The 22,842-nt window shown below is 42.4% G+C and overlaps 1 protein-coding gene and 1 long non-coding RNA gene across 2 annotated transcripts; one reads left to right on the top strand and one right to left on the bottom strand.

The window, feature by feature from the left end:
* The first annotated feature begins 1,092 nt into the window (after nucleotides 1–1,092).
* Nucleotides 1,093–17,057, top strand: LOC115201268 (uncharacterized). Its single transcript, XR_003879719.1, has 2 exons — nucleotides 1,093–1,769; nucleotides 16,757–17,057. It is a non-coding gene; the product is annotated as an uncharacterized LOC115201268 (long non-coding RNA).
* A 646-nt stretch (nucleotides 17,058–17,703) lies between these two features.
* LOC115201267 (proline-, glutamic acid- and leucine-rich protein 1-like) lies at nucleotides 17,704–21,293 on the bottom strand. Its single transcript, XM_029764747.1, has 3 exons — nucleotides 21,252–21,293; nucleotides 18,182–18,516; nucleotides 17,704–18,048 (listed from the first exon to the last, which is right to left on the bottom strand). The coding sequence occupies exons 1-3, from the start codon at nucleotides 21,273–21,275 to the stop codon at nucleotides 18,045–18,047; spliced, it is 363 nt and encodes a 120-aa protein (XP_029620607.1). The 5' UTR covers nucleotides 21,276–21,293; the 3' UTR covers nucleotides 17,704–18,044.
* Nucleotides 21,294–22,842: the final 1,549 nt, after the last annotated feature.

The raw sequence follows: 22,842 nt of genomic DNA, 5'->3' as shown, positions 1-22,842 counted from the left end.
AACTTGACTGTTCTGCACAGCCCTGACCTCAACTCGATCGAACACCTTTGCGATGAATTGGAACGCTGACTGCGAGCCAGGCCTAATCGCCCAATATAAGAGCCCAACCTCACTAATGTAGCAATGTTCCAACATCTAGTGGAAAGCCTTCCCAGAAGAGTGGAGGCTGTTATAGCAGCAAAGGGGAAGGGGGAGGCAACTCCATATTAACGCCCATGATTTTGGAATGAGATGTTCAACGAGCAGGTGTCCACATACTTTTGGTCATGTAGTGTATCATACTAAATGGAGTGTCTCAAATGAACGTAAAGAATAATATGAAATGCTCTGAGGCCACGTTGCACAAACGGGTGTTTCGCTATTGATGGTCGGGAACGGCTCAGGCTGAATAGTTTTGGGTTGATGTGGCCAGAAACTGGTGTCTTTGATGGGCGTCACAGAATACGTTTTGGGAGCAACTGCTCTATAGTTTCTTCTAAATTGGTGCTTGATGGTTCTCTCCAGAGAAATCTAGCCACTGCAGTAGTAGTACAGTTCTCCAGGAGGGTTGGCCAACCTTGCTTTTACCAATTAAAACAAGCAATCATAGAATTTAAAACATGAGAATCATATTCAACCTTTGATCAACCCACCCACCAAAATACTGCCTGTGTGATGATAGCCTACAATGTGACTCTATGCTCTTGTTCAACATACTGTATGTCTGTTAATCTCAAAGCAAAAAGAAGCTGCAAGATAGATATTCCTCCCAAAACCAGCATGGGTTTCTGAGCCAATTCTCAGGTTACAAACAACAAAAACACTTGGAAGTGTGACATGACCTGGGTGGGTGTGGAGGAATGCTGAAATCCAGCGCATTTTGTAACACATCATATTTGTGTATTTATTTGTTTGTTTCATTTACTCGCGGTTTTTACAAATGACACCGATCTAACATCAGTTTTGCGTTTCTCTCACAAACGATAAAGGCTATAAATGTGGTGTTCTGTAAAGTGGTCCCAGATCTGTGCATAAGGGAAACTTAACCTGAGAGGTATACCAAGGATAGGGGATGGCTTTAAAACCCTCTAGTTTACATTGACGTCACAGGAAGGCGGTTCTCCGCGCGCACAGGTGTTCTCCACAGGTGATGGCGAGGAAATGAAAATGGTGCTTCATGAAAAACAAGTTCGACTCTTCACTGAAGTTATTTGACCTCATCACAGCTTAGGCATGGCTCTAAACTGCCTGGGGAACTGTGCGCCGTTATTTTTCCTAGCCATCGCTTTTGACGTCGGCGGTTTGACATTGCTTTTAGTTGGTATTTTCGCGGATCTAAAGTTGGACGGTCACTTCTACGGTGATTTCCTCATCTACACGGGTACACTCATCATCTTCCTAAGTCTCGGTTGGTGGATTTTGTGGTACACCGGCAACATAAAGGTTTCCTCCGAGGACTTTGAGAAAAGCACCCTGGACAACTTTGCGCACTGGGCGAGAAAGTTTTCGGAGCGGCTCTCGAAGAGCGGGATAAAAACTCTGGAAGCCGGGGAGAAGTGCATGGTGAATAGGAAGGAATCGGTCAACAGGACAGTGCCTGTTCACGCTCCATCACGAATTACGTGGGAGCACAGCATCAGCGTGACAGGACACGACAATGGAGGATACGACCGACGTTTTGACAACCCGCCGACGGAGAAAACGGTCGAGCTGGGGATTCTGAAGAAGTCTGAAGTGTTATTGCAAAGCGTTGTGGATAGCAAAGCAGAGAGGCTTCTCTGACAGAGCTGGTAGGTGTTTCTCAAAAGCAATAACTAATTTACCTGTGGCTCTATTTAGGTGAACATCCGCTCTAATTGTGGGCTCATTCTATTGTTAGATCAGATTTTCCCACCCTGCTCCATTTCCTCAACCTATATTCTCCTCCACAACATCTCAATCTGTTGTAGGTCATGCCTCAAGTAGTGATGGTCAAATATTGTCATAATATTTACTTAAACCCACTAATTTCTAACTAGCCAAAATTTGACACCAACAGTAGACAATCCTCCCTATTGGATCATGTCAATTTTTGGGGGGACTGTAAAGCTGTCAATTTGGCTCTGGGTGGAAACTCTATTCTCCCAATAGTCCAGCAGATAGGTGAAATCACTGTTCCATTTTATGATACAAGGATTGAACTTGGTACACTAATTCCAGATGCCTTGAGGAACATTTTAAAGATTGGAGGCAGTCTGGGAAGCCTTCCTGTCAGTCAACCAGGGTAGACATTCTAATAAAATGGCTGCCATCCGGATTTCCTTTCAGAAGAAAATAGAGTTAAGTAATTCCAAACAATATAAACATGACTAACATTATCTACCCACTAAATAAACCCCACAGATAATATAGATAATAATTCTGATCATAAAGTACTATTGAGACCTTTTAATAGGGGTCGTATTGAGGTAATTTTGACCATAGTCTGATGGCTGCGTGGGGGACAATGTGTTAAATGTGTATTTGTCTATATATATATATATATATCTATCCAATGTGTTTTAATCAAATCAACCACATGCATTGAGCTCGTCTGATGGTTTAAGCACACGGTTCGATGAAATCATTCAGACACAAATGACTAGAGGGAGTCCGATTGCAATTGATTTTTTTCTTGTTTTTTTTACCTTTATTTAACCAGGTAGGCCAGTTGAGAACAAGTCCTCATTTACAACTGCGACCTGGCCAAGATAAAGCAAAGCAGTGTGACACAGACAACAACACAGAGTTACACATGGAGTAAACAATAAACAAGCCAATAACACAATAAACAAGCCAATAACACAATAAACAAGTCAATGACACAGTAGAAAAAATAGTCTATATACAGAGTGTGCAAAAGGCATGAGGAAATAGACAATAAATAGGCCATAGGAGCGAATAATTACAATTTAGCAGATTAACACGAGTGATAACTGAGCATATGATGATGTGCAAGTAGAAATACTGGTGTGCAAAAGAGCAGAAAAGTAAATAAAATAAAAACAGTATGGGGATGAGGTAGGTAGTTTGGGTGGGCAATGTACAGATGGACTATGTACAGCTGCAGCGATCGGTTAGCAGCTCAGGTAGCTGATGTTTAAAGTTGGTGAGGGAAATGTCTCCAACTTCAGCCATTTTTTTTTTGTTTTAAAAAAAATATTTATTTTTTTATTTTTTATTTTTTTGGCAATTCGTTCCAGTCACTGGCAGCAGAGAACTGGAAGGAAAGGTGGCCAAATGAGGTGTTGGCTTTGGGGATGATCAGTGAGATATACCTGCTGGAACGTGTGCTACGGGTGAGTGTTATCGTGACCAGTGAACTGAGATAAGGTGGAGCTTTACCAAGCATAGACTTATAGATGACCTGGAGCCAGTGGGTCTGGCGACGAATATGTAGCGAGGGCCAGCCGACTAGAGCATACAGGTCGCAGTGGTGGGTGGTATAAGGTGATTTGGTAACAAAACGGATGGCACTGTGATAGACTGCATCCAGTTTGCTGAGTAGAGTAATGGAAGCGATGTTGTAGATGACATTGCCGAAGTTGAGGATCGGTAGGATAGTCATTTTTACTAGGGTAAGTTTGGCGGCGTGAATGAAGGAGGCTTTGTTGCGAAATAGAAATCCGATTCTAGATTTGATTTTGGATTGGAGATGTTTAATATGAGTCTGGAAGGAGAGTTTACAGTCTAACCAGACACCTAGGTATTTATAGTTGTCCACATATTCTAGGTCGGAACCGTCCAGGGTGGTGATGCTAGCCGGGCGGGCAGGTGCGGGCTGCGAACGGTTGAAAAGCATGCATTTGGTTTTACTAGCGTTTAAGAACAGTTGGAGGCCACGGAAGGAGTGTTGTATGGCATTGAAGCTCGTTTGGAGGTTTGTTAGCACAGTGTCCAAGGAAGGGCGAGATGTATACAGAAGGGTGTCGTCTGCGTAGAGGTGGATCAGGGAATCGCCCGCAGCAAGAGCAACATCATTGATATATACAGAAAAAAGAATCGGCCTGAGAATTTAACCCTGTGGTACCCCCATAGAGACTGCCAGATGTCCGGACAACAGTGCCGGACGGACGGAGTGCCGGGCTCGGCTCAAACTTGCGGGCACTGTGTTAAAAAATAAAATGACAGCGAGTGACTGTGACTAGCATCCGTTGGCTCTCTCTGCTGCAGTGACCACTACAGAACATCAGCAGTGTTTATCGCGCTGTCTTTGTTGCTGAAGCTGCAACATAATTACAGCCATTTCTGACTGAAAAGTTCTGTTACCGATATCCCTCATTTTGTTTAGGAAATTCTTCAAAGTAGCCACCCTTTGGCATTCTCTCAACCAACTTCATGAGGTAGTCACCTGGCACCATCCCTACAGTGAAGAATGTTGGTGGCAGCATTTTTCATCGGGAGGGACTGGGAGTCAGGATCAAGGGGAAAATGTATGTAAATGTGATAGTCCTGTTATTTTATGTTGAATATATTTGCAAACATTTCCAAAAACCTGTTTTTGCTTTGTCATTATGGGGTATTGTGTGTAGATTATTTTTTCTCTCATCAATCAATTTTATAATAAGGCTGTAACGTAACAAAATGTGGGAAAAGTCAAGGGGTCTTTCCAAATGCACTGTAAATGTAACATAATAAAAATGAGGATGTATGTTCAGGAATCAGTAATTTTGGTAGATTTTTCAAACATTTTCTACAAAATATTTAAAGGATACATACAGTATATATGGCTTACTGGGCCATTATATTGTGTTCTCCAGACCACCTCAATAATTTTAAGCCATAATTGGGCTGTATGTACCAATTATTTATGGAGATATGGCCAAATGAATCTAGTCTAATATGGACGCATGCAGCTGGTTGGTGGCCATATTAGAAATTACTTCCGGGGGGGGGGGGGGGGGTATAATGGACAAAATATTTCAATTTTATATATATATATCTCTCCAGAACTACTTATTTAGACATGCCTCAGCTGTGTGAAATGTGGTGGCTCTATCACAAAGTCCACAATTGTTCCCATAGCCACTGGACTATGGTCAAAATGACCTCAATATGGCCCCCATGAATGTCTTAAGTATTTTATGATCAGAATTATTGTCTATGATCAGAATTGACTATATCTGTGGGATTTATTTAGTGGGTGGATAACATTACAAAGTCATTTTTACATTTCTTTGATATGATTTGACCCTATTTCCTTCTAACAGGAAATCTGAATGGCAGCCATTTTATTTTTTAAACCTCCAGGTTAGAGCTGGATGTGTCAATGTGTAGTTCATGTATGCATAATATGAGCAGAATTACGGTCTCATTTCAGAGCGGGAGCAATGCAGAACAAGCGCAATCAATCAAATGTATTTATAAAGCCCTTCTTATATCAGCTGATGTCACAAAGTGCTGTACAGAAACCCAGCTTAAAACCCCAAACAGCAAGCAATGCAGGTGTAGAAGCATGGCTTGGGTGCACATACAGTATGTGACGTAGTACGCAATTGTTCGTGGACCACCATTGTCTCGTGAGCGCTACTTTCAGAACTACTAGCTAAAAGAATACAAATGTACCAAAGAATCTCTTTTAATGTAAACATTCTTTCTGCCCTCTTGCCTTGAAGAGATTATGAAACCTCCTTATGTCACATTTTAATGATCAGTTGGGAAAGCCTACAGTGGGTATGAGGTTAACCCTGCTACAACATTGTCAACAACACTGACCCATTTCTGCTGTCTCCCACTCCAATAGTATTCAGAAGCATGTTTCTCTTTTCGGAGAAGACTATGAAACGTCACATCTAATTGATGCAATACACAACCAGTGTTGTAAAGTCCAGTCCTTTAGAATAGATGCCCCTCACAGAACCCTCCATCATGACCTGATTGCACACTTCACTTTGCCAAGGAATTATCTTTCTATACTGGCTGCTACAATATAAAGAGCTTCAGTGGCCTTTGGCCATTCCTATTCAGCTTCACAACCTCACATTTTATAGGCTTTTTTTTTTTACCTGGCAGTTTAAAGCAGTGCTTCTAACAGGGATGGTGGGTGGGACAGGCTTCAGTCTACTCTAGACACCCTTGGGCGCAGCCTGCAATGCGTCTTAATGGGCTTCAGAGCACCAGCAGTAATGCTTATTAATTATATTGGATGGAGTTGGGTAGTCCTTAAATCACCTCTACTCTCTCTACATCAAATAACATTTTATTTGTCACGTGCCGAATACAACAGGTGTAGACCTTACAGTGAAATGTTTACTTACAAGCCTTTAACCAACAGTGCAGTTTTAAGAAATGCCCCCCCAAAAAAGAGATAAGAATAACAAAATTAAAGAGCAGCAGTAAATAACAATAGCGGGGCTATATATGGGGGTACAGAGTCAATGTCAATGTGCGGGGGCACTGGTGTTGAGGTAATTAAGGTAATGTGTACATGTAGGTAGAGTTATTAAAGTGACTGCAAAGATAATAACAGAGTAGCAGCAATGTTCCGGGGGGGGGGGGGGGGGTGTGATTAATGCAAATAGTCTGGGTAGCAATTTGATTAGCTGTTCAGGAGTCTTATGGCTTGGGGGTGGAAGCTATTTATGAGCCTTTTGGATCTAGACTTGGGGCTCCGGGACCGCTTGCCGTCTGACTAGGGTGGCTGGAGTCTTTGACAATTTTTAGGGCCTTCCTCTGACACCGTCTTGTATAGAGGTCCTGGATGGCAGGAAGCTAGGCCCCGGTGATGTACTGGGCCGTACACGTTACCCTCTGTTGTGCCCTGCGGTCAGAGGCCGAGCAGTTGCCATACCAGCCAGTGATGCAACCCGTCAGGATTCTCTCGATGGTGCAGCTGTTAAACCTTTTGAGGATCTGAGGACCCATGCCAAATCTTTTCAGTCTCCTGAGGGGAAATAGGTTTTGTTGTGCCCTCTTCACAACTGTCTTGGTGTGCTTGGACCATGTTAGTTTGTTGGTGATGTGTACGCCAAGGAACTTGAAGCTCTCAACCTGCTCCACTATAGCCCCGTCAATGAGAATGGGGGTGTGCTTGGTCCTCCTTTTCCTGTAGTCCACAATCATCTCCTTAATCTTGATCACGTTGAGGGAGAGGTTGTTGTCCTGGCACCACACGGTCAGGTTTCTGACCTCCCTATAGGCTGTCTCATCGTTGTCGGTGATCAGGCCTACCACTGTTGTCATCAGCAAACTTAATGATGGCGTTTGAGTCATGCCTGGCCGTGCAGTGAACCGGGAGTACATGAGGGGGCTGAGCACGCACCCCTGAGGGGCCCCTGTGTTGAGGATCAGTGTGGCGGATGTGTTGTTACCTACCCTTACCACCTGGGGGCGGCCCGTCAGGAAGTCCAGGATCCAGTTGCAGAGGGAGGTGTTTAGTCCCAGGATCCTTATCTTTGTCATGAGCTTTGGGGGCACTAGGATGTTGAACGCTGAGCTGTAGTCAATGAATAGCATTCTCACATAGGTGTTCCTTTTGTCCAGGTGGGAAAGGGCCGTGTGGAGTGTAATAGAGATTGCATCATCTGCAGATCTGTTGGTGCAGTATGCAAATTGGAGTGGGTCTAGGGTTTCTGGGATAATGGTGTTGATGTGAGCCATGACCAGCCTTTTAAAGCAATTCATGGCTACAGATGTGAGTCCTACGGGTCGGTAGCCATTTAGGCAGGTGACCTTAGTGTTCTTGGGCACAGGGACTATGGTGGTCTGCTTGAAACATGTTGGTATTACAGACTCAGACAGGGAGAGGTTAAAAATGTCAGTGAAAGACACTTGCCAGTTGGTCAGCGCATGCTCGGAGTACACATGCTGGTAATCCGTCTGGCCCTGCGTCCTTGTGAATGTTGACCTGTTTGAAGGTCTTACTCACGTCGGCTGCGGAGATCGTGATCACACAGTTGTCCAGAACAGCTGATGCTCTCATGCATGTTTCAGTGTTACTTGCCTCGAAGCGAGCATAAAGTTATTTAGCTCGTCTGGTAGGCTCGTGTCACTGGGCAGCTCTCGGCTGTGCATCCCTTTTGTAGTCTAATAGTTTGCAAGCCCTGCCACATTCGACGAGTGTTGGAGCCGGTGTAGTACGACTCAATCTTAGTCCTGTATTATCGCTTTGCCTGTTTGATGGTTTGTCGGAGGGCATAGCGGGATTTTTTATAAGCATCCGGGTTAGTCCTGCTCCTTGAAAGCGGCAGCTCTACCCTTTTTAGCTCAGTGCCGAATGTTGCCTGTAATCCATGGCTTCTGGTTGGGGGTATGTACGTACAGTCACTGTGGAGACGATGTCCTCGACGCACTTATTGATAAAGCCAGTGACTGATGTGGTGTACTCCTCAATGCCATCGGAAGAATCCCGTAACATATTCCAGTCTGTGCTAGCAAAGCAGTCCTGTAGTTTAGCATCTGCTTCCTCTGACCACTTTTTTTTATAAACCGAGTCACTGGTGCTTCCTGCTTTAAATTTTTTTTCTTGTAAGCATAAATCAGGAGGATAGAATTGTGGTCAGATTTGCCAAATGGAGGGCGAGGGAGAGCTTTGTATGCATCTCTGTGTGGAGTAAAGGTGGTATAGAATTTCTTATTTTTTCCTCTGGTTGCACATTTAACATGTTGATAGAAATTATGTTAAACTGATTTAAGTTTCCCTGCATTAAAGTTCCCGGCCACTAGGAGCGCCGCCTCTGTATGAGCGTTTTCCTGTTTGCTTATGGCGGTTTACAGCTCATTGAGCGCGGTTTTAGTGCCAGCATCGGTCTGTGGTGGTATGTAGACAGCTACGAAAAATACAGAAACTCTCTAGGTAGATCGTGTGGTCTACAGCTTATCATGAGATACTCTACCTCAAGCGAGCAAAACCTTGAGACTTCCTTAGATATCGTGCACCAGCTGTTGTTTACAAATATACATAGGCCCCCGCCCCGTGTCTTACCAGAGGCTGCTGTTCTGTCCTGCCGATGGAGTGTATAACCCGCCAGCTGTATGTTCTTAATGTCGTCGTTCAGCCACGACTCTATGAAACATAAGATATTACAGTTTTTAATGTCCCGTTGGTAGGATATATGTGCTTTCAGCTCGTCCCATTTATTTTCCAGCGATTGAACATTAGCTAGCAGAACGGAAGGCAAGGACAGATTAGCCACTCGTCGCCTGATCCTCACAAGGCACCCTGATATTTTTCCACAAAACCTCTGTTTCCTTCTCCAGCAAATCACGGGGATCTGGGCCTGGTCGGGTGTCTGTAGTAGTATATCCCTCCCATCCGACACATTGAAGAAGAACTCTTCATCCAGTTTGAGGTGAGCAATCGCAGTTCTGATGTCCAGAAGCTCTTTTCGGTCTTAAGAGACGTAGCACCAACATTATTAACAAAACAAATTACTAACGTGAAAAAACTAACAAAAGAGCATGGTTGGTTAAGAGCCGATAAGACGGCAGCCCCTCCCCTCCGGCACCATCGTAGTACATTCACCATACGTGATGCAGATTATACGGTATAACTCCTACAACCATCTTAAGGAGTTATCTCAATGGGTCTAATAGGGGATTGATTTTAGAATAAAAGCGACAATAAAACCATAGGACTTTTTTGAGATGGATCGTCATCTTTCTGGGCAATTCAACTGCATTGCACTGAACAGACAACAGAGAAAACATTCATGTTAAAGTCGTACTCTCATACAGGCCATGAACTGGTCACATGATTCCTTACAAAAGACAATTGTTCATATAAACTTTTAGGATATGAACATTAATGCCTAGAGTCGATGTCCGTGCTCCCACTGAAATCAAATTTGCATAATAAAAAATCCCGATTGAAATAAATATATGTGTGTATGTATATATGTATGTTTTTAAGATAGAGATACAGTATCTGCGTCTCAATCCACCACGTCCACCATCTGCGGTGGAAGGTGGCCGAGCTACAGGGGTGTTTGTTAGACCAGGAGACATCCCGAAAATCGGGTCTTCTCACAAAAACGTTCTTGACACAAACCGGTGCCCCTGGCACCTACTACCATACCCTGTTCAAAGGCACTTCAATCTTTTGTCTTGCCCGTTCACCCTCTGAATGGCACACATACACAATCTGTCTCAGAGTTTAAAAATACTTCTTTAACATGTCTTCTCCCCTTCATCTGCACTAATTTTAAGTGGATTTAACAAGTGACATCAATAAGGGATCCTAGCTTCCCTCTGGATTCACCTGGTCAGTCTGTCATGGAAAGAGCAGGAGTTCTTAATGTTTTGTATACTCAGTGTACTGTATATGGAAGTAGTTTAGTGCCAAAAAAAGGGGTTAAATATTAGTACAAAATTATAATTATTTCCTGATCTTATATTTCTCAGATAAAGGACAGACACTTTGTTTTTAAACTTCCTTTTGATATATTTTAACTCTTATTCCATATATTAACTTATCCAATGTGTTTTAATGGCCTAATAGCACTAAGGCCAAATTCAATGTTTCATTAACTACTTTTTTTTACATTCTTTTTTTGATCCCTAAAGTGGTTCTAAAATTCAAAATCAAATAGCTAAATGATCTTTGGTATGACCATCTTAAAACAATTACATATGTTAGCTTGGAACCCCCCTCGCCCCATCCCATTTAGACTTTTAGGGATTAACTGTTTTTCTCAGTGTATACATTCCTCCAATGAACATTCAGGCCACCACCAAGGGACAACATGGCTATTGAACAAGCCACCTGTTGCACACCAATTATGACCAACAGTTTGACTTTTATTGATAATGTTTGGCAGCAAATGATGAACAAATATTGGCTGTGGATAACATAACAGTGCTGATATTTTAAGCAAACACCATTTTCTCAGTGTACGTTCAGTGATTCCAGGCAGTATTGAGCAATAGAAACCAATTTTAGGTTTGATTATGGAATGTTTGCCAATGGGCCAATTACTTCACAGTATGTCTCATTCATTGTCCTGCCAACAGTGTATGTATCCAGTGACGTTGGCTTGATTTTTATTGAAATGTTCTCATGCAATCCTCCTAGCCACTTGGATGAATAGCGGAACAGAGAGTCTAGGCCTGTTACCTTATCACTTTGAGGCACACTGCCATTCTATAGTGTTTAATATAGTAGCTTTAGGAAACCAGTCATGTAGGTGCATACTATCATTAATAAAACTAGTATACTTTGACGTTTTAGGCGATCTAAGGAACTGAAGGACTACAAAAAAATGTAAGATCCTCGCTAGCACAGGGAAGAGAATAATTATCTCTGGTCCTCTCCCGTGCTACAGAAGGGGTTTGAACAGTTTTGGCCAACTCGTTGCCCTGAATGAGTACCGAAAATAAACGTTTTAACGGCAGGAATGTCTCCTTTTTTGACAACTTTGATTTTCTGTGGGAGCAACCAGCACTTTTTAAAAGAGACTGGATTCACCCTAACCACAGGGGTTCCAGGATTATTTCCAGCAACATCACAAACTGTTTTACAGACTGACGGACAGGGTCTGGTAGTGTTCCAGTTCTCCCTGTCAGAATAAGCAACAAAGGACTTTGGAAAGCATATCAATTCCTGTAGAAATGGCACTATTGTTATTGTGAGTAACCTAATTTATGTGCCTTTAATTCCACCTTCTAGTGAGTTTATACAAACTGTCATCTACCATTCTGTTAGATTGGAGACTGTCAGAAAACATGGTTGTAACGTTAATAATTTGGTTGTTATTCCATTGGTTACCTCCAGGCAGATATCCCAGGGGCAGAGTGGCCCACGCTGATTGAATATGGCACTTTAAAATGTTAGAGCAATCACTAGGAAAACCTTTCTTGTGAATTACCTCATTACTGAGCTCAAAGTTGATAGCTGTATTTCAGTGAGAAACATGCAGTCATCAGACTGTAGTGCAGCGCTTTATAAAAGCCTCCCCCCAGGACTACAGCTTTTCATAATCTATCAGAAAAGGGGATCTTTTGAGCACCATGCTATACTGTTTAAATGTCAGCCACCAGTGCTGGCCATAACCCTGTATAGGCCACCAAAGCACTGCCTCACTTCCTTTACTGATTTCACTGTTGTCTGTTGTCCTTGAGAACTATGATAAACTCATTGTGTTGGATGATTTTAATATTCATGTTGACAAAGTGACTCCAAGGCCATTGAATTAAATATTATCCAACATGTTACTGGGCCCACCCATAACTGCGGCCATACTCTGGACCAGGTTACTACCGATGGGCTTTCTATTGGCATATCCTCTTGTTGTTACTTTATCTGATACTGATAATACTGAACGCATTATTAAAAAACACTATCTTACCTCTGAAGTTGCTACAGATTTTGTGTATGATCAATACTCCATCACCTATTCTGTCTTCCTCTTGTGGTGATTTAGTTAAGTTTTAACAGCAAATTAAGGGCAACCATTGATGCCATAGCTCCAATAAAGTTGAAATAGGCCACCTCAAAACGGAACGCCCCTTGGATGAGTGAGGAAACTAATCAATTAAAGAGAAATTGCTGAAAGGCAGAGCGGAAGTGGAGAAAGTCAAAGTTGCAGGTCCATTATGATACAGTGCATTCAGACCCCTTGACTTTCCCCCCCCCAAAGTGTTATGTTACAGCCTTATTCTAAAATGGATTACATTTTTTCCGCTTATCAATCTAAACACAATACCCCTAAATAACAAAGCAAAAACAGGTTTTTAGAAATATTTGCAAATGTATTACAAAATAAAAAACGGAAATATTACGTAAGTATTCAGACCCTTTACTCAGTACTTTGTTGAAGCACCTTTGGCAGCGATTACAGCCTTGAGTCTTATTGGGTATGACGCTACAAGCTTGGCACACCTGTATTTGGGGAGTTTCTCCCATTCTTCTCTGCAGATCCTCCTAAGCTCTGTCAGGTTGGATGGGGAGAGTCACTGCACAGATTTTTTTTTTTTTAGGTCTCTTCACAGATGTTAGATCTGGTTCAAGTCCGGGCTCTGGCTGGACCACTCAAGGACATTGAGACTTGTCCCGAAGCCTTGGCTGTGTGCTTGAGGTCATTGTCCTATTGGAAGGTGAACCTTCACCCCATTCTGATAACCTGCTCCAGAGCGCTCAGGACTTCATCAAGGATCTCTCTGTACTTTGGTGCCTTTTACTGAGGTGTGGCTTCTGTCTGGCCACTGTAACATAAAGGCCTGATTGGTGGAGTGCTGCAGAGATGGTTGTCCGTCTGGAAGGTTCTATCTCCATAGAGGAACTCTGGTGCTCTATCAGTGACCATTGGGTTCTTGGTCACCTCCCTGACCAAGACCCTTCTCCCCTGAATGCTCAGTTTGGCCTGGCAGCCAGCTTGAGGAAGAGTCTTGGTGGTTCCAATCTTCGTCCATTTAAGAATGATGGATGCCACTGTGTTCTTAGGGACCTTCAATGCTGCAGAAATGTTTTGATACCCTTCCCCAGATCTGTGCCTCGACACAATCCTGTCTCGGGCCTCTACGGGCAATTCCTTCGACCTCATGGCATGGTAAAGACAGGTTGTGTGTGTGCCTTTCCAAATCATGTCCAATCAATAGAATTTACCACAGGTGGATTCCAATCAAGTTGTAGAAACATCTCAAGGATGATCAATGGAAACAGGATGCACCTGAGCTCAATTTTGAGTCTCATAGCAAAGGGTCTGAATACTTTTACCTTTGCCAACATTTCTAGAAACCTGTTTTTGCTTTGTAATTATGGGGTATTGTGTGTAGATTGACGTAAACATGTATTTAATCAATTTTAGAATAAGGCTGTAACATAACAAAATGTGAAGGGGTCTGAATACTTTCCGAATGCACTGTATTCTGAAAGAGGATCTTGGCATATATAAGAAGGCAATTAGAAATGCCAGACGGGCTTATTTTTATAACTTGATTACTATTAATCAGAATAATTTGAGAGTGATCTTCTCCACCATTGATGGCCTGATAAATCCTACCCCCTCAAACATACAGTATGTGAACTTTCCTCCACATTTCAGGAATAAGATGCCCAGCTTAATGTTGGTTATCAGTCATGCAAGACCGGACGAGAAGTTTGATATGTGCCTTAGCCTACCACGCAACGTTAATATGGATTTATTTTCCCTGGTTGACTTCGACATCCTCAGGAAATGGATATCACAACTTAAGCCTTCTACCTGCCTTCTCGATCCTATCCCCACCACCTTCTTCAAAACAGTTTTAAGTGCAATCTATTGTTAGTCTCTCCCTGTTCACAGGCACTTTCCCCACTGCACTAAGAACACCAATGGTGAAATCCCTTCTGAAGAAAAGTAATCTAGATTCTTCAGCTTTTGGCAATTTTCGGCCAATCTCCAACCTTCTATTCTTAAGCGAAATTCTGAAGAAATTAGTTTTCAAACATCTAAATGATTTTTTTTAAGTGCCTACTGTATTTTGAAAAAATTCCAATCTGGTTTTTGTGCCCACCACTGCACAGAGACCGCCTTAGTTAGTGGTAAATGATCTTAGATGCTAAACAGCTCTCTGTCCTTGTACTCTTATTGAAGTGCTGCATTCAACACTGTTGACCATGATGTCCTTCTGGACAGACTGGAGAGGTGGGTTGGCCTCTCCGGTCCACTTCTAAATTGGTTTAGGACCTATTTAACTGGTTGAGGTTTTTTTTGTCACCCTTGGTGAACATAACTCAGAGAACCTATCACATGTGGCGTTCCACAAGGTTCGATGTTTGGGTACGGTTCAGTACTGAACAAAGATTTTTACGCAACAAGTTCGAGTTACAGTTCATATAAGGAAATCAGTCAATTGAAATAAATAAATTAGGCCCTAATCTATGGATTTCACATGACTGATCAGTGGCGCGGTAATCGTGGGCCTGGGAGGGCATGGGCCCACCCACTTGGGAGCCAGCCCCAGCCAATCAGAATGAGTATTGCCCCACAGAAGGGCTTTATTACAGAGAGAAATACTCCTCGGTTTCATCAGCTGTCTGGGTGGCTGGTCTCAGAGGATCCCACAGGTGAAGAAGCTGGATGCAGAGGTCCTGGGCTGGCGTGGTTACACGTTGTCTGAGGTTGGGAAGCCGGTTGGACGTACTGCTATACTCTCTAAAATGATGTGGAAGCAGCTTACGGTAGAGAAATTAACACTACATTTTCTGGCAAGTGTTCTGCTGGACATACCTGGAGTCAGCATGCCAATTGTACGCTCCCTCAACTTGAGACATCTGTGGCATTGTGTTGTGTGACAAAACTGTACATTTTAGTGGCCTTATATTGTCCCCAGCACAAGGTGCACCGGTGTAATGAGCATGCTGTTTAATCAACTTCTTGATATGCCACACCTGTCAGGTGGATGAATTATCTTGGTAAAGGAGAAATGCTTACTAACAAGGATGTAAACAAATTTGTGCACAAAACTTGAGGGAAGCTTTTTTGGGAACATTTTTGGGATCTTTTATTTCAGCTCATGAAACATGGGACCAACACTTTACATGTTGCTTATATTTTGTTCAGTATATGTTACCCCTTGGCAGCATTATCAGAAAGCACAACATTCATTTTCACTGCTACGGAGACGATATACAACTTTACATTTGTGTCACCAGAGGATTTTTGCTCCATGGTTCATTTATTAGACTGTATTAGCGATTGAAATACTTGGATGGCTGGCAGCTTCCTCCAGCTAAATCAAGACAAGATGATAAAGGTACTTATTGTTGGAGCCAAATCACAGAGAGAGAGAATCTAGCTGCACATTTTAATTCATGGGCAATGAAGATAAAAACACATTTTATTTTAGATTCTGAACTAAATTTCAAATCGCACATTAGGAATGTGACCAACATAGCTTTTTACTACCTGAGGAACATTGCCAAGGTGTGGCCGTTTCTCTCTCAGGCTGATACAGAGACTCATCCATGCTTTTATTACAAACAGGCTTGACTACTGTAATGCTTTCCTGTCTGGTCTACCCAGGAAAGCCATTGTTCTGCGAAACATACAGAATGCTGCAGCACGGGTACTGACCAAGACCAGACATTACACCGGTTTTAAGGTCTCTGCACTGGCTGCCTGTGAGCTTTAGAATTCATTTTAAGATTCTTCTATTGGTTTATAAATCAATCCACGATTGTGCACCCCAATACATGTCAGACATGGTTTAAAGTTATGTACCCAGTAGGTCCCTCAGGTCCTCTGGCATTAGCCTTGTAACAACCCCAAAGCCTAGGACCGAGACATGGAGAGGCAGCCTTTAGTTATTATGCCCCCAGCGTCTGGAATAGCCTGCCAGTGAATCTGAGGGGGGTCGACACTGTGGTCATCTTCTTAGCTTTGCTTTTCCTTAGGGTGCTTTTTAGTCATTCAGTTTGTCATTCTTTCTTTTTTTTTAATCTTATGTTTGTTGTGTAGTAAATATTTCAGCTTTTGTTTTCATTGTTTTTATTTGTTTTTTGTTTTTTTCCCATGTGAAGCACATTGTGTTGCTGTGATTCTCTCTCTGCAAAAGACCAGATGAATCAAATCATGTGGTTTTCCTTGCTATAGCAGGCTCATTAATACAAATGCCCTCCGCCCATGTGGTATAACGTTGTGTTCTAGGGACTAAAACATTTCAATGAATAAATCGTTATTGTCTCAGAAGGGAAACTAGTTTGCAGCACTTTGCATAACAACACAGGATGTTGTGGAAGTAACACAATACTAGGAAATAAAGAAAAGGTGTCAAACATTTTCTCACATATGTTTTTGTCATCTTGGTGTTCTCATTCTCACTCATTTTTCCTCTGTTTCAGGTGATCTCGGATTCTCCAGTTTGAAAAACGTATGCCTACCCCAAGCGCTGCTTTTCAAATCCCAACCGACTGAATACCTTTTTTAGCCTATAGGAACCAAAGACACTTTTTCAATAGAGAATACTATTTTCGTTCAGGAAGAGGCCGTCTGACACAATGTCCGGGCCCTACACTGAGGATAGAAATGGCAGAATTTTACTTGTAATTAGCTAAATAATTAAACTTATTATGTCCTAAATTTTACATGGTTAATTTTGAAGATATTTTCTTTAAATAAAGTTTCTTATTTTTTCTAACGTCATATCTCTGAGTTGTTAATCAGACATCATTGACTGGATAGCTCATAGTTAGACATCAAAAACATTATACTTCAAAATCCATGAGGGACATAAACAAATCAAAACACATCTTCCAAAGCTCAGATCCTATGATTTATTAATGTATGTTTGTATCTGGTTAGGTAGGTAGTATTGATATGCTATCTGACTTCTGTTTGTGGTGTGTAAGAGCAGGTGTGTTGATAGCACTATGCTGGCTGTCTGCCACTGGTTTTATATATATATATATCATACACACACACACACACACACACACACACACACACACACACAGAGAGAGCGATAGAGATTGTATCATGTAGAACAATTAAAAAAATGTTTTTATCTGGAACATTCTGAACCTTGCGGAATACACACTGGCACAAGGGCTGCATCTCCATTCCATATTTAATTTTTAATGTAACCTTTATTTAACTAGGCAAGTCGGCTAAGAACAAATTCTTATTTACAATGACGGCCTAGGAACAGTGGGTTAACTGCCTTGTTCAGGGCCAGAACAACAGATTTTTACCTTGTCAGTTTGGGGATTCGATCTAGCAACCTTTCGGGTACTGGCTTGTTACCTATAAAAAATAAATGAACTCTCCGTTAGTTATTGGAGTGTTAGTTTGCAAAGATGTTTCTCATGTCTATCAAACATTAATATTCCCCAACCTTTGAAGCCACCTGTAGGGCATACAATAAGCTCCCAACCAACCCCTAGTGTTGGAATGTGGTATATTTTATGAACTGGAAACGTGTCCAAAACCCCCACAACAGAGATGGAAGAAGAACATTTAACCTTTTTGTCATCGTTAGTGAGACTAACGCACACGTTCCCCCTGGCAGCAGTCCCGCTATGGGAACTATGTGAGATGTGAAGTGTGATAGGTGGAATGTAGCCTACACGGGCCTTTTTTAAAACACCTCTTCCTTGCTTCCTCATTCAGTCAGATGCACTGTAGGGTAGATTACCTGAACAATGCAGAGAAAGTACAGGGATATATGTATGAGTAGTTATCCTAGTGTAAACATTGAAATAGTCTTGTTACAGTGAATGCAAGGGAAAATAGCTAGCAGCCATAGAATCATTAGAAGTGATATTTACATAGTGGTAGGAGGAGGAGAAACACCTTCACGACAGACACTCTCTTCACCATGGGCTACACTCAGTACTTGGGCCGCTGCCTTCTCTTCTTCTTCATCGCCATCTTCCTGGATGCTGTGGGCCTCATCCTGTTCTTCCTGGGCATCTTTGCACCCTTCAGCTTCTGGGACTTTTTGGTCTTCTCTGGGCCCATCATCATCTTCCTCAGCCTGTTCTTCTGGATCTTCTGGTACGTAGGCAACTTGGAGGTTGATGTGGACGACGTTCTGCCCAAGTGACTTACTTCTGGGGATTGGAGAGAGACGGTGGTGGGGGTGTGGACTGGTGATGAGATTCTAGCCAGTGGGGCAGAAATGGACATGGAGTGAAAATGTAGTATTTACAACAGAGCACTTTTGAAGACAGAAGATCCACCCTGGATATCAATAACTCAATCTCTGCTAGAGCTAGGTGTGTTATTCTGACATTGTTGTTCCATAAAGAGAGAATTATAGATTTGCTAACTGTTTCCTTCTGCTCAGGTCTGTCTTAATATATTATCATCTCGATAGGACTTCTTGGTTTAATGTATAAACATTTGTTTTGGAGTAAGTACTTCAATACTGTAATGTATTATGTTCTCTTTCAAGTGATCATTCTTTGCTGGAACTGCAGTACTGAATAATGGATCATTAGGGGATGTTTACACCGACTCAACAAGGTGAAGACTTTCACCTAAACGTGAGAGATGAGCTTGTGTTTTGGTTTCCTGGAATTCCTCGCTTTGTATAATGTCGATGCGGTTTTGTTTTTGAGGCTGTGCATTTTGTTTATCAACTTTTAAAAAGATTGTACAATTTAATTCAGTGTAATCGCATTTTACTTTTTAGATAAATGTTTTTTTTTAAAGCACTGTTACTTTACATTTGAAATAAGTTGTTCTTGTGATTTTCCTATTGTGAAATCTGAGAGTTCAGTTACTCTGCCCAATAAAAACCAACTGGGTATGTCCAGTTTGTCAGGAGGGTAGCAGGTAGCCTAGCAGTTAAGAGCGTTGGGACAGTAACCGAAAGGTCGCTGGTTCCAATCTCTGAGCCAATTAGGTGAAAAATGTGACAATGTGCCCTTGAGCAAAGCATGTAACCGTAATTGTAAATCGCCCTGGATAAGAGCGTCTGCTAAATTACTAAAATGTAACGTTGCCTGGACTGGGGCAGTGAATGGGTCTGTGTAATGGAAAAAGGGATGAACTGTTTCCTAATGACCTTTAAACAACTAAGGAGTTTCCCACCACGAAAAGTCATAATGACAAGGAAGTTCTTCTGCCTTGGTCTGATCAAATATTTACCAGATTTTATGGACAGATAAATGTTGCAAGCCATGTACCAAAGTAAACCTTCCGTGTACTGTAGTATGTGACACAACTGGTTTAGGGTGGCAGACACACCCATGTGCTGGGTGATAATCTCTCTCTGAACATGAACAATGGAGGCTGGAGAAATAACCATGATCACTGCCAACAACTCAGAGAAATTGTTTAAGATAACTAATAAAGGGGGAAATAATGTAGGCCTAGTCGTTTTTAGTTCAGTTTCCTTCAGCTATTTTATATGATTGAAAATGTTACTTTGGTGATATTAAGCAGAGCATTTCTAATCACCCACCATTTTGGGGGGGCATTTGGGATTGTCATCTGAAAGAGAGAAAAAAAGACGACAAGTATTTCACTTCAGCCTAACAGTGTGCCAAAGACAACATACCTCTACATCCTGTGCCATAAAGGCCCAGCTTGCTTATAATGGCCATAGGACACTTAGTCATTGTGTTTAGCTGAACTGCAATTTGTAAATGTGTCAGACATGCCTTACTAATTCATCTCTGGAGGCTAGTTACACAGAATCAAGGCTGCAGTTGACATGTCACTCAGGTGTTGAAATGCCTCTATTGTTCCCCTGGGGTTAAGTTTCCAGTTCACACCAAGCATGTGTATACCGCAGAGTCTTTCCAATATCCGGTGCCAACAACCACTGAATGAAGTGCTAACACACTGCGGCAAGAGAACTTAACACCGTGTTGCACGTCCGTGTTAACAAAGAAAGCTGGGATTCAGTTCTACCTGACCACAGCCAGCCCACCACTCTGCCAACAGTTGCCACTTCTGTGGCCCTCTGGTGTCCCCTGTGGTGATGCCGTTTCATTGATCCATACCAAGCACCTGGCTTATCCTTTACTGCATTATAAACACAATTCATGGTTCTGAATAATATTAACAAATAAGGGGTTAATTATTCCACACTATAAAATACTTTGTTCAGTCTTTTTCCATGTCTGGCCCTCAGAGAAAGTAGACTTTAGTGACACCACATGCACTACTATATATATATTATAAACACTAGATGGCAGTGTTGTCTCTAAAACAGACTGAAGTTGCTGCAATGTACAACATCTAGCTGCTTGCTTGCACCTGATGACCCTTCCTTCACTTGCGCAGAACTGAAAGAGCATCAAACGTTCTGCTTTCACTCCTTTGTTTTCAAATCAGAGCAAAGGAAGTAGGGGATTATAAACAGCAACTACTTTAGTAGACTATTGAGATGCATGCACCCCCAAGCTATCTAGTCTTGATCACAGCAGTGCAGAGACAATTATGGAGAAATGTGAACAGTGAGCTGTCATTATTCATGAACAAGTACCCCTCTGCACACACATATACACGTGTACAAATATTTTCAGTGACATAAAAAGGGCAAACTGACTCGACTCCACATCATGTTTATCTAGAGACTTCTAAAGGTGAAATTCAAAAAAAGATAGTCAGCTGGTTTTCCCAACTTGTACATTTCAGTAAAACGTTCAGAGACAGATTTGATCTTGAATGCAACTCCACTATGTGATGATGTCATCGATAAACGAACGCGCATGCATGCCACATGGAATGTTCTCTATGCGCCACGCTTGTTCATGTTGCAATCATAAAGAGTTAAGCACCGGCATTCAACGGTGACACCTTGTCACGTTGGCCATTTACACGTCTTGTGAATTAATAGGCTATTAAATATGGACTATCGACGTTAATTTCTAATATCCACACCTTTGTATTTGACCTCCATAACATTTCGAGTCGCCTGGAGCATTGTGGGTACTACGATTTGTAAACTAAAAGGCTGCTCGGCTGCATAGAAGACACGGCAGGATCGACTGTCGGCAGGATGGACTGTTTGAATTTGAATCATGTGACCCAACAACAGAATAGCAAAAAGTACTACTAGAGGATGTCAATTCATTATGTTTAAAATGTCCAAGAAGAAATCCCCCGTTCCAAGAAGGAGCACTTTGATCAGGACCTACCTCACCCCATTCAACTTTACCAAACCCAAACTGGGAAAAACGGGGAAGGGTTGAGTTGTGTGTTCAAAATCCACCGCTGTCCATTAAATATGTCACCAGTCACTTCAAGCCGCATCACGGCACACCCACTGAACGGAGTTCTACAGCTGCACCATTGAGAATATCTTGACTGGCTGCATCACTGCTTGGTATTGCAACTGCTTGGCATCCGACCGCAAGGCGCTACAGAGGGTAGTGCGTGCGGCCCAGTACATTGGGGCCAAGCCTCCTGCCATCCAGAACCTCTATACCAGGCAGTGTCAGAGGAAGGCCCTAAAGATTGTCAAAGACTCCAGCTACCCAAGTCAGAGACGGTTCTCCCTGCTACCGCATGGCAAGCGGTACTGATGCACCAAGTCTGAAACCAACAGGACCCTGAACAGCTTCTACCACCAAGCTATAAGACTGCTAAATAGTTAGTTAAATAGTTAACCAATAGGCTAGGCTGAAACACCTGCATTTTGGAGCTGACTTACCCAAGAAAGTAAAACAGAGACCAAGTTAGTATGCAGCTTTGTTAACTCAATGATTTTTAGATATTTTTTACATTGTTTAAAAAATATGTTATTGTTTTTTGTTTTTTTTGCTAAAAAGGTGGGGCTCAAAACAGGTGGGGCTCTGCCCCCACCTGCCCTGAATGACCGGTCGCCACTGGGAAGTACAAAAGCCATTGATGGAGCACATGGTCTGAACAGACTAAGATTAATATAGGAGTCACACCAGAGGAAATAGCTGTCACTCCGGGGGACATAATCCATTAATACACTATTAGAATTTCCTTTATGGCTTATTTATCGTCAAATAACACTCATGATACCTATTTGTATTATTTAGCAATTTTCCAATAACCCCGGATGACCTCACTCCGAGTGAGATGCAGTCGACCCGTCCTCCGATGGTATTTCTGTGCGGGGCATGGCACGCCTAGGCAGTGCCGTGGTGTCAGAGACATGTTGTGTTTGCCAAACCTAGTCATTGGCTCCATAGTGTGGTATACTGCTTTACCAACTCTCAAACAGAACACCTCTTGCAGGGCGTCTCGGCTCCTGCAGCTTCAACTGGAGGTAGGTCGGTGCCGCCCACTGGGGGTCTGTGCCCCTGCGCCTCGCTGTGCAGCCAGGTTAACCGCAATGTTGTTGGGGGCTACCTGGTTGATCCTCCTAGTAGTATATGCTTGACTCAAAGATTAGGCCATGCAAGTCTAAGTACAATTGACTAGTACAGTGAAACTGTGAATGGCTCATCAGTTATGGTTCCTTGATCGCTCCAATGTTACCTAAATAACTGTGGCAATT

The sequence above is a fragment of the Salmo trutta genome, chromosome 10, assembly GCF_901001165.1.
Source record: "Salmo trutta chromosome 10, fSalTru1.1, whole genome shotgun sequence".
Classification (NCBI taxonomy): Eukaryota; Metazoa; Chordata; class Actinopteri; order Salmoniformes; family Salmonidae; genus Salmo; species Salmo trutta.
The sequence above is the reverse complement of the archived record's forward strand: the minus strand, read 5'-3'. Positions and strand labels throughout refer to the sequence as shown.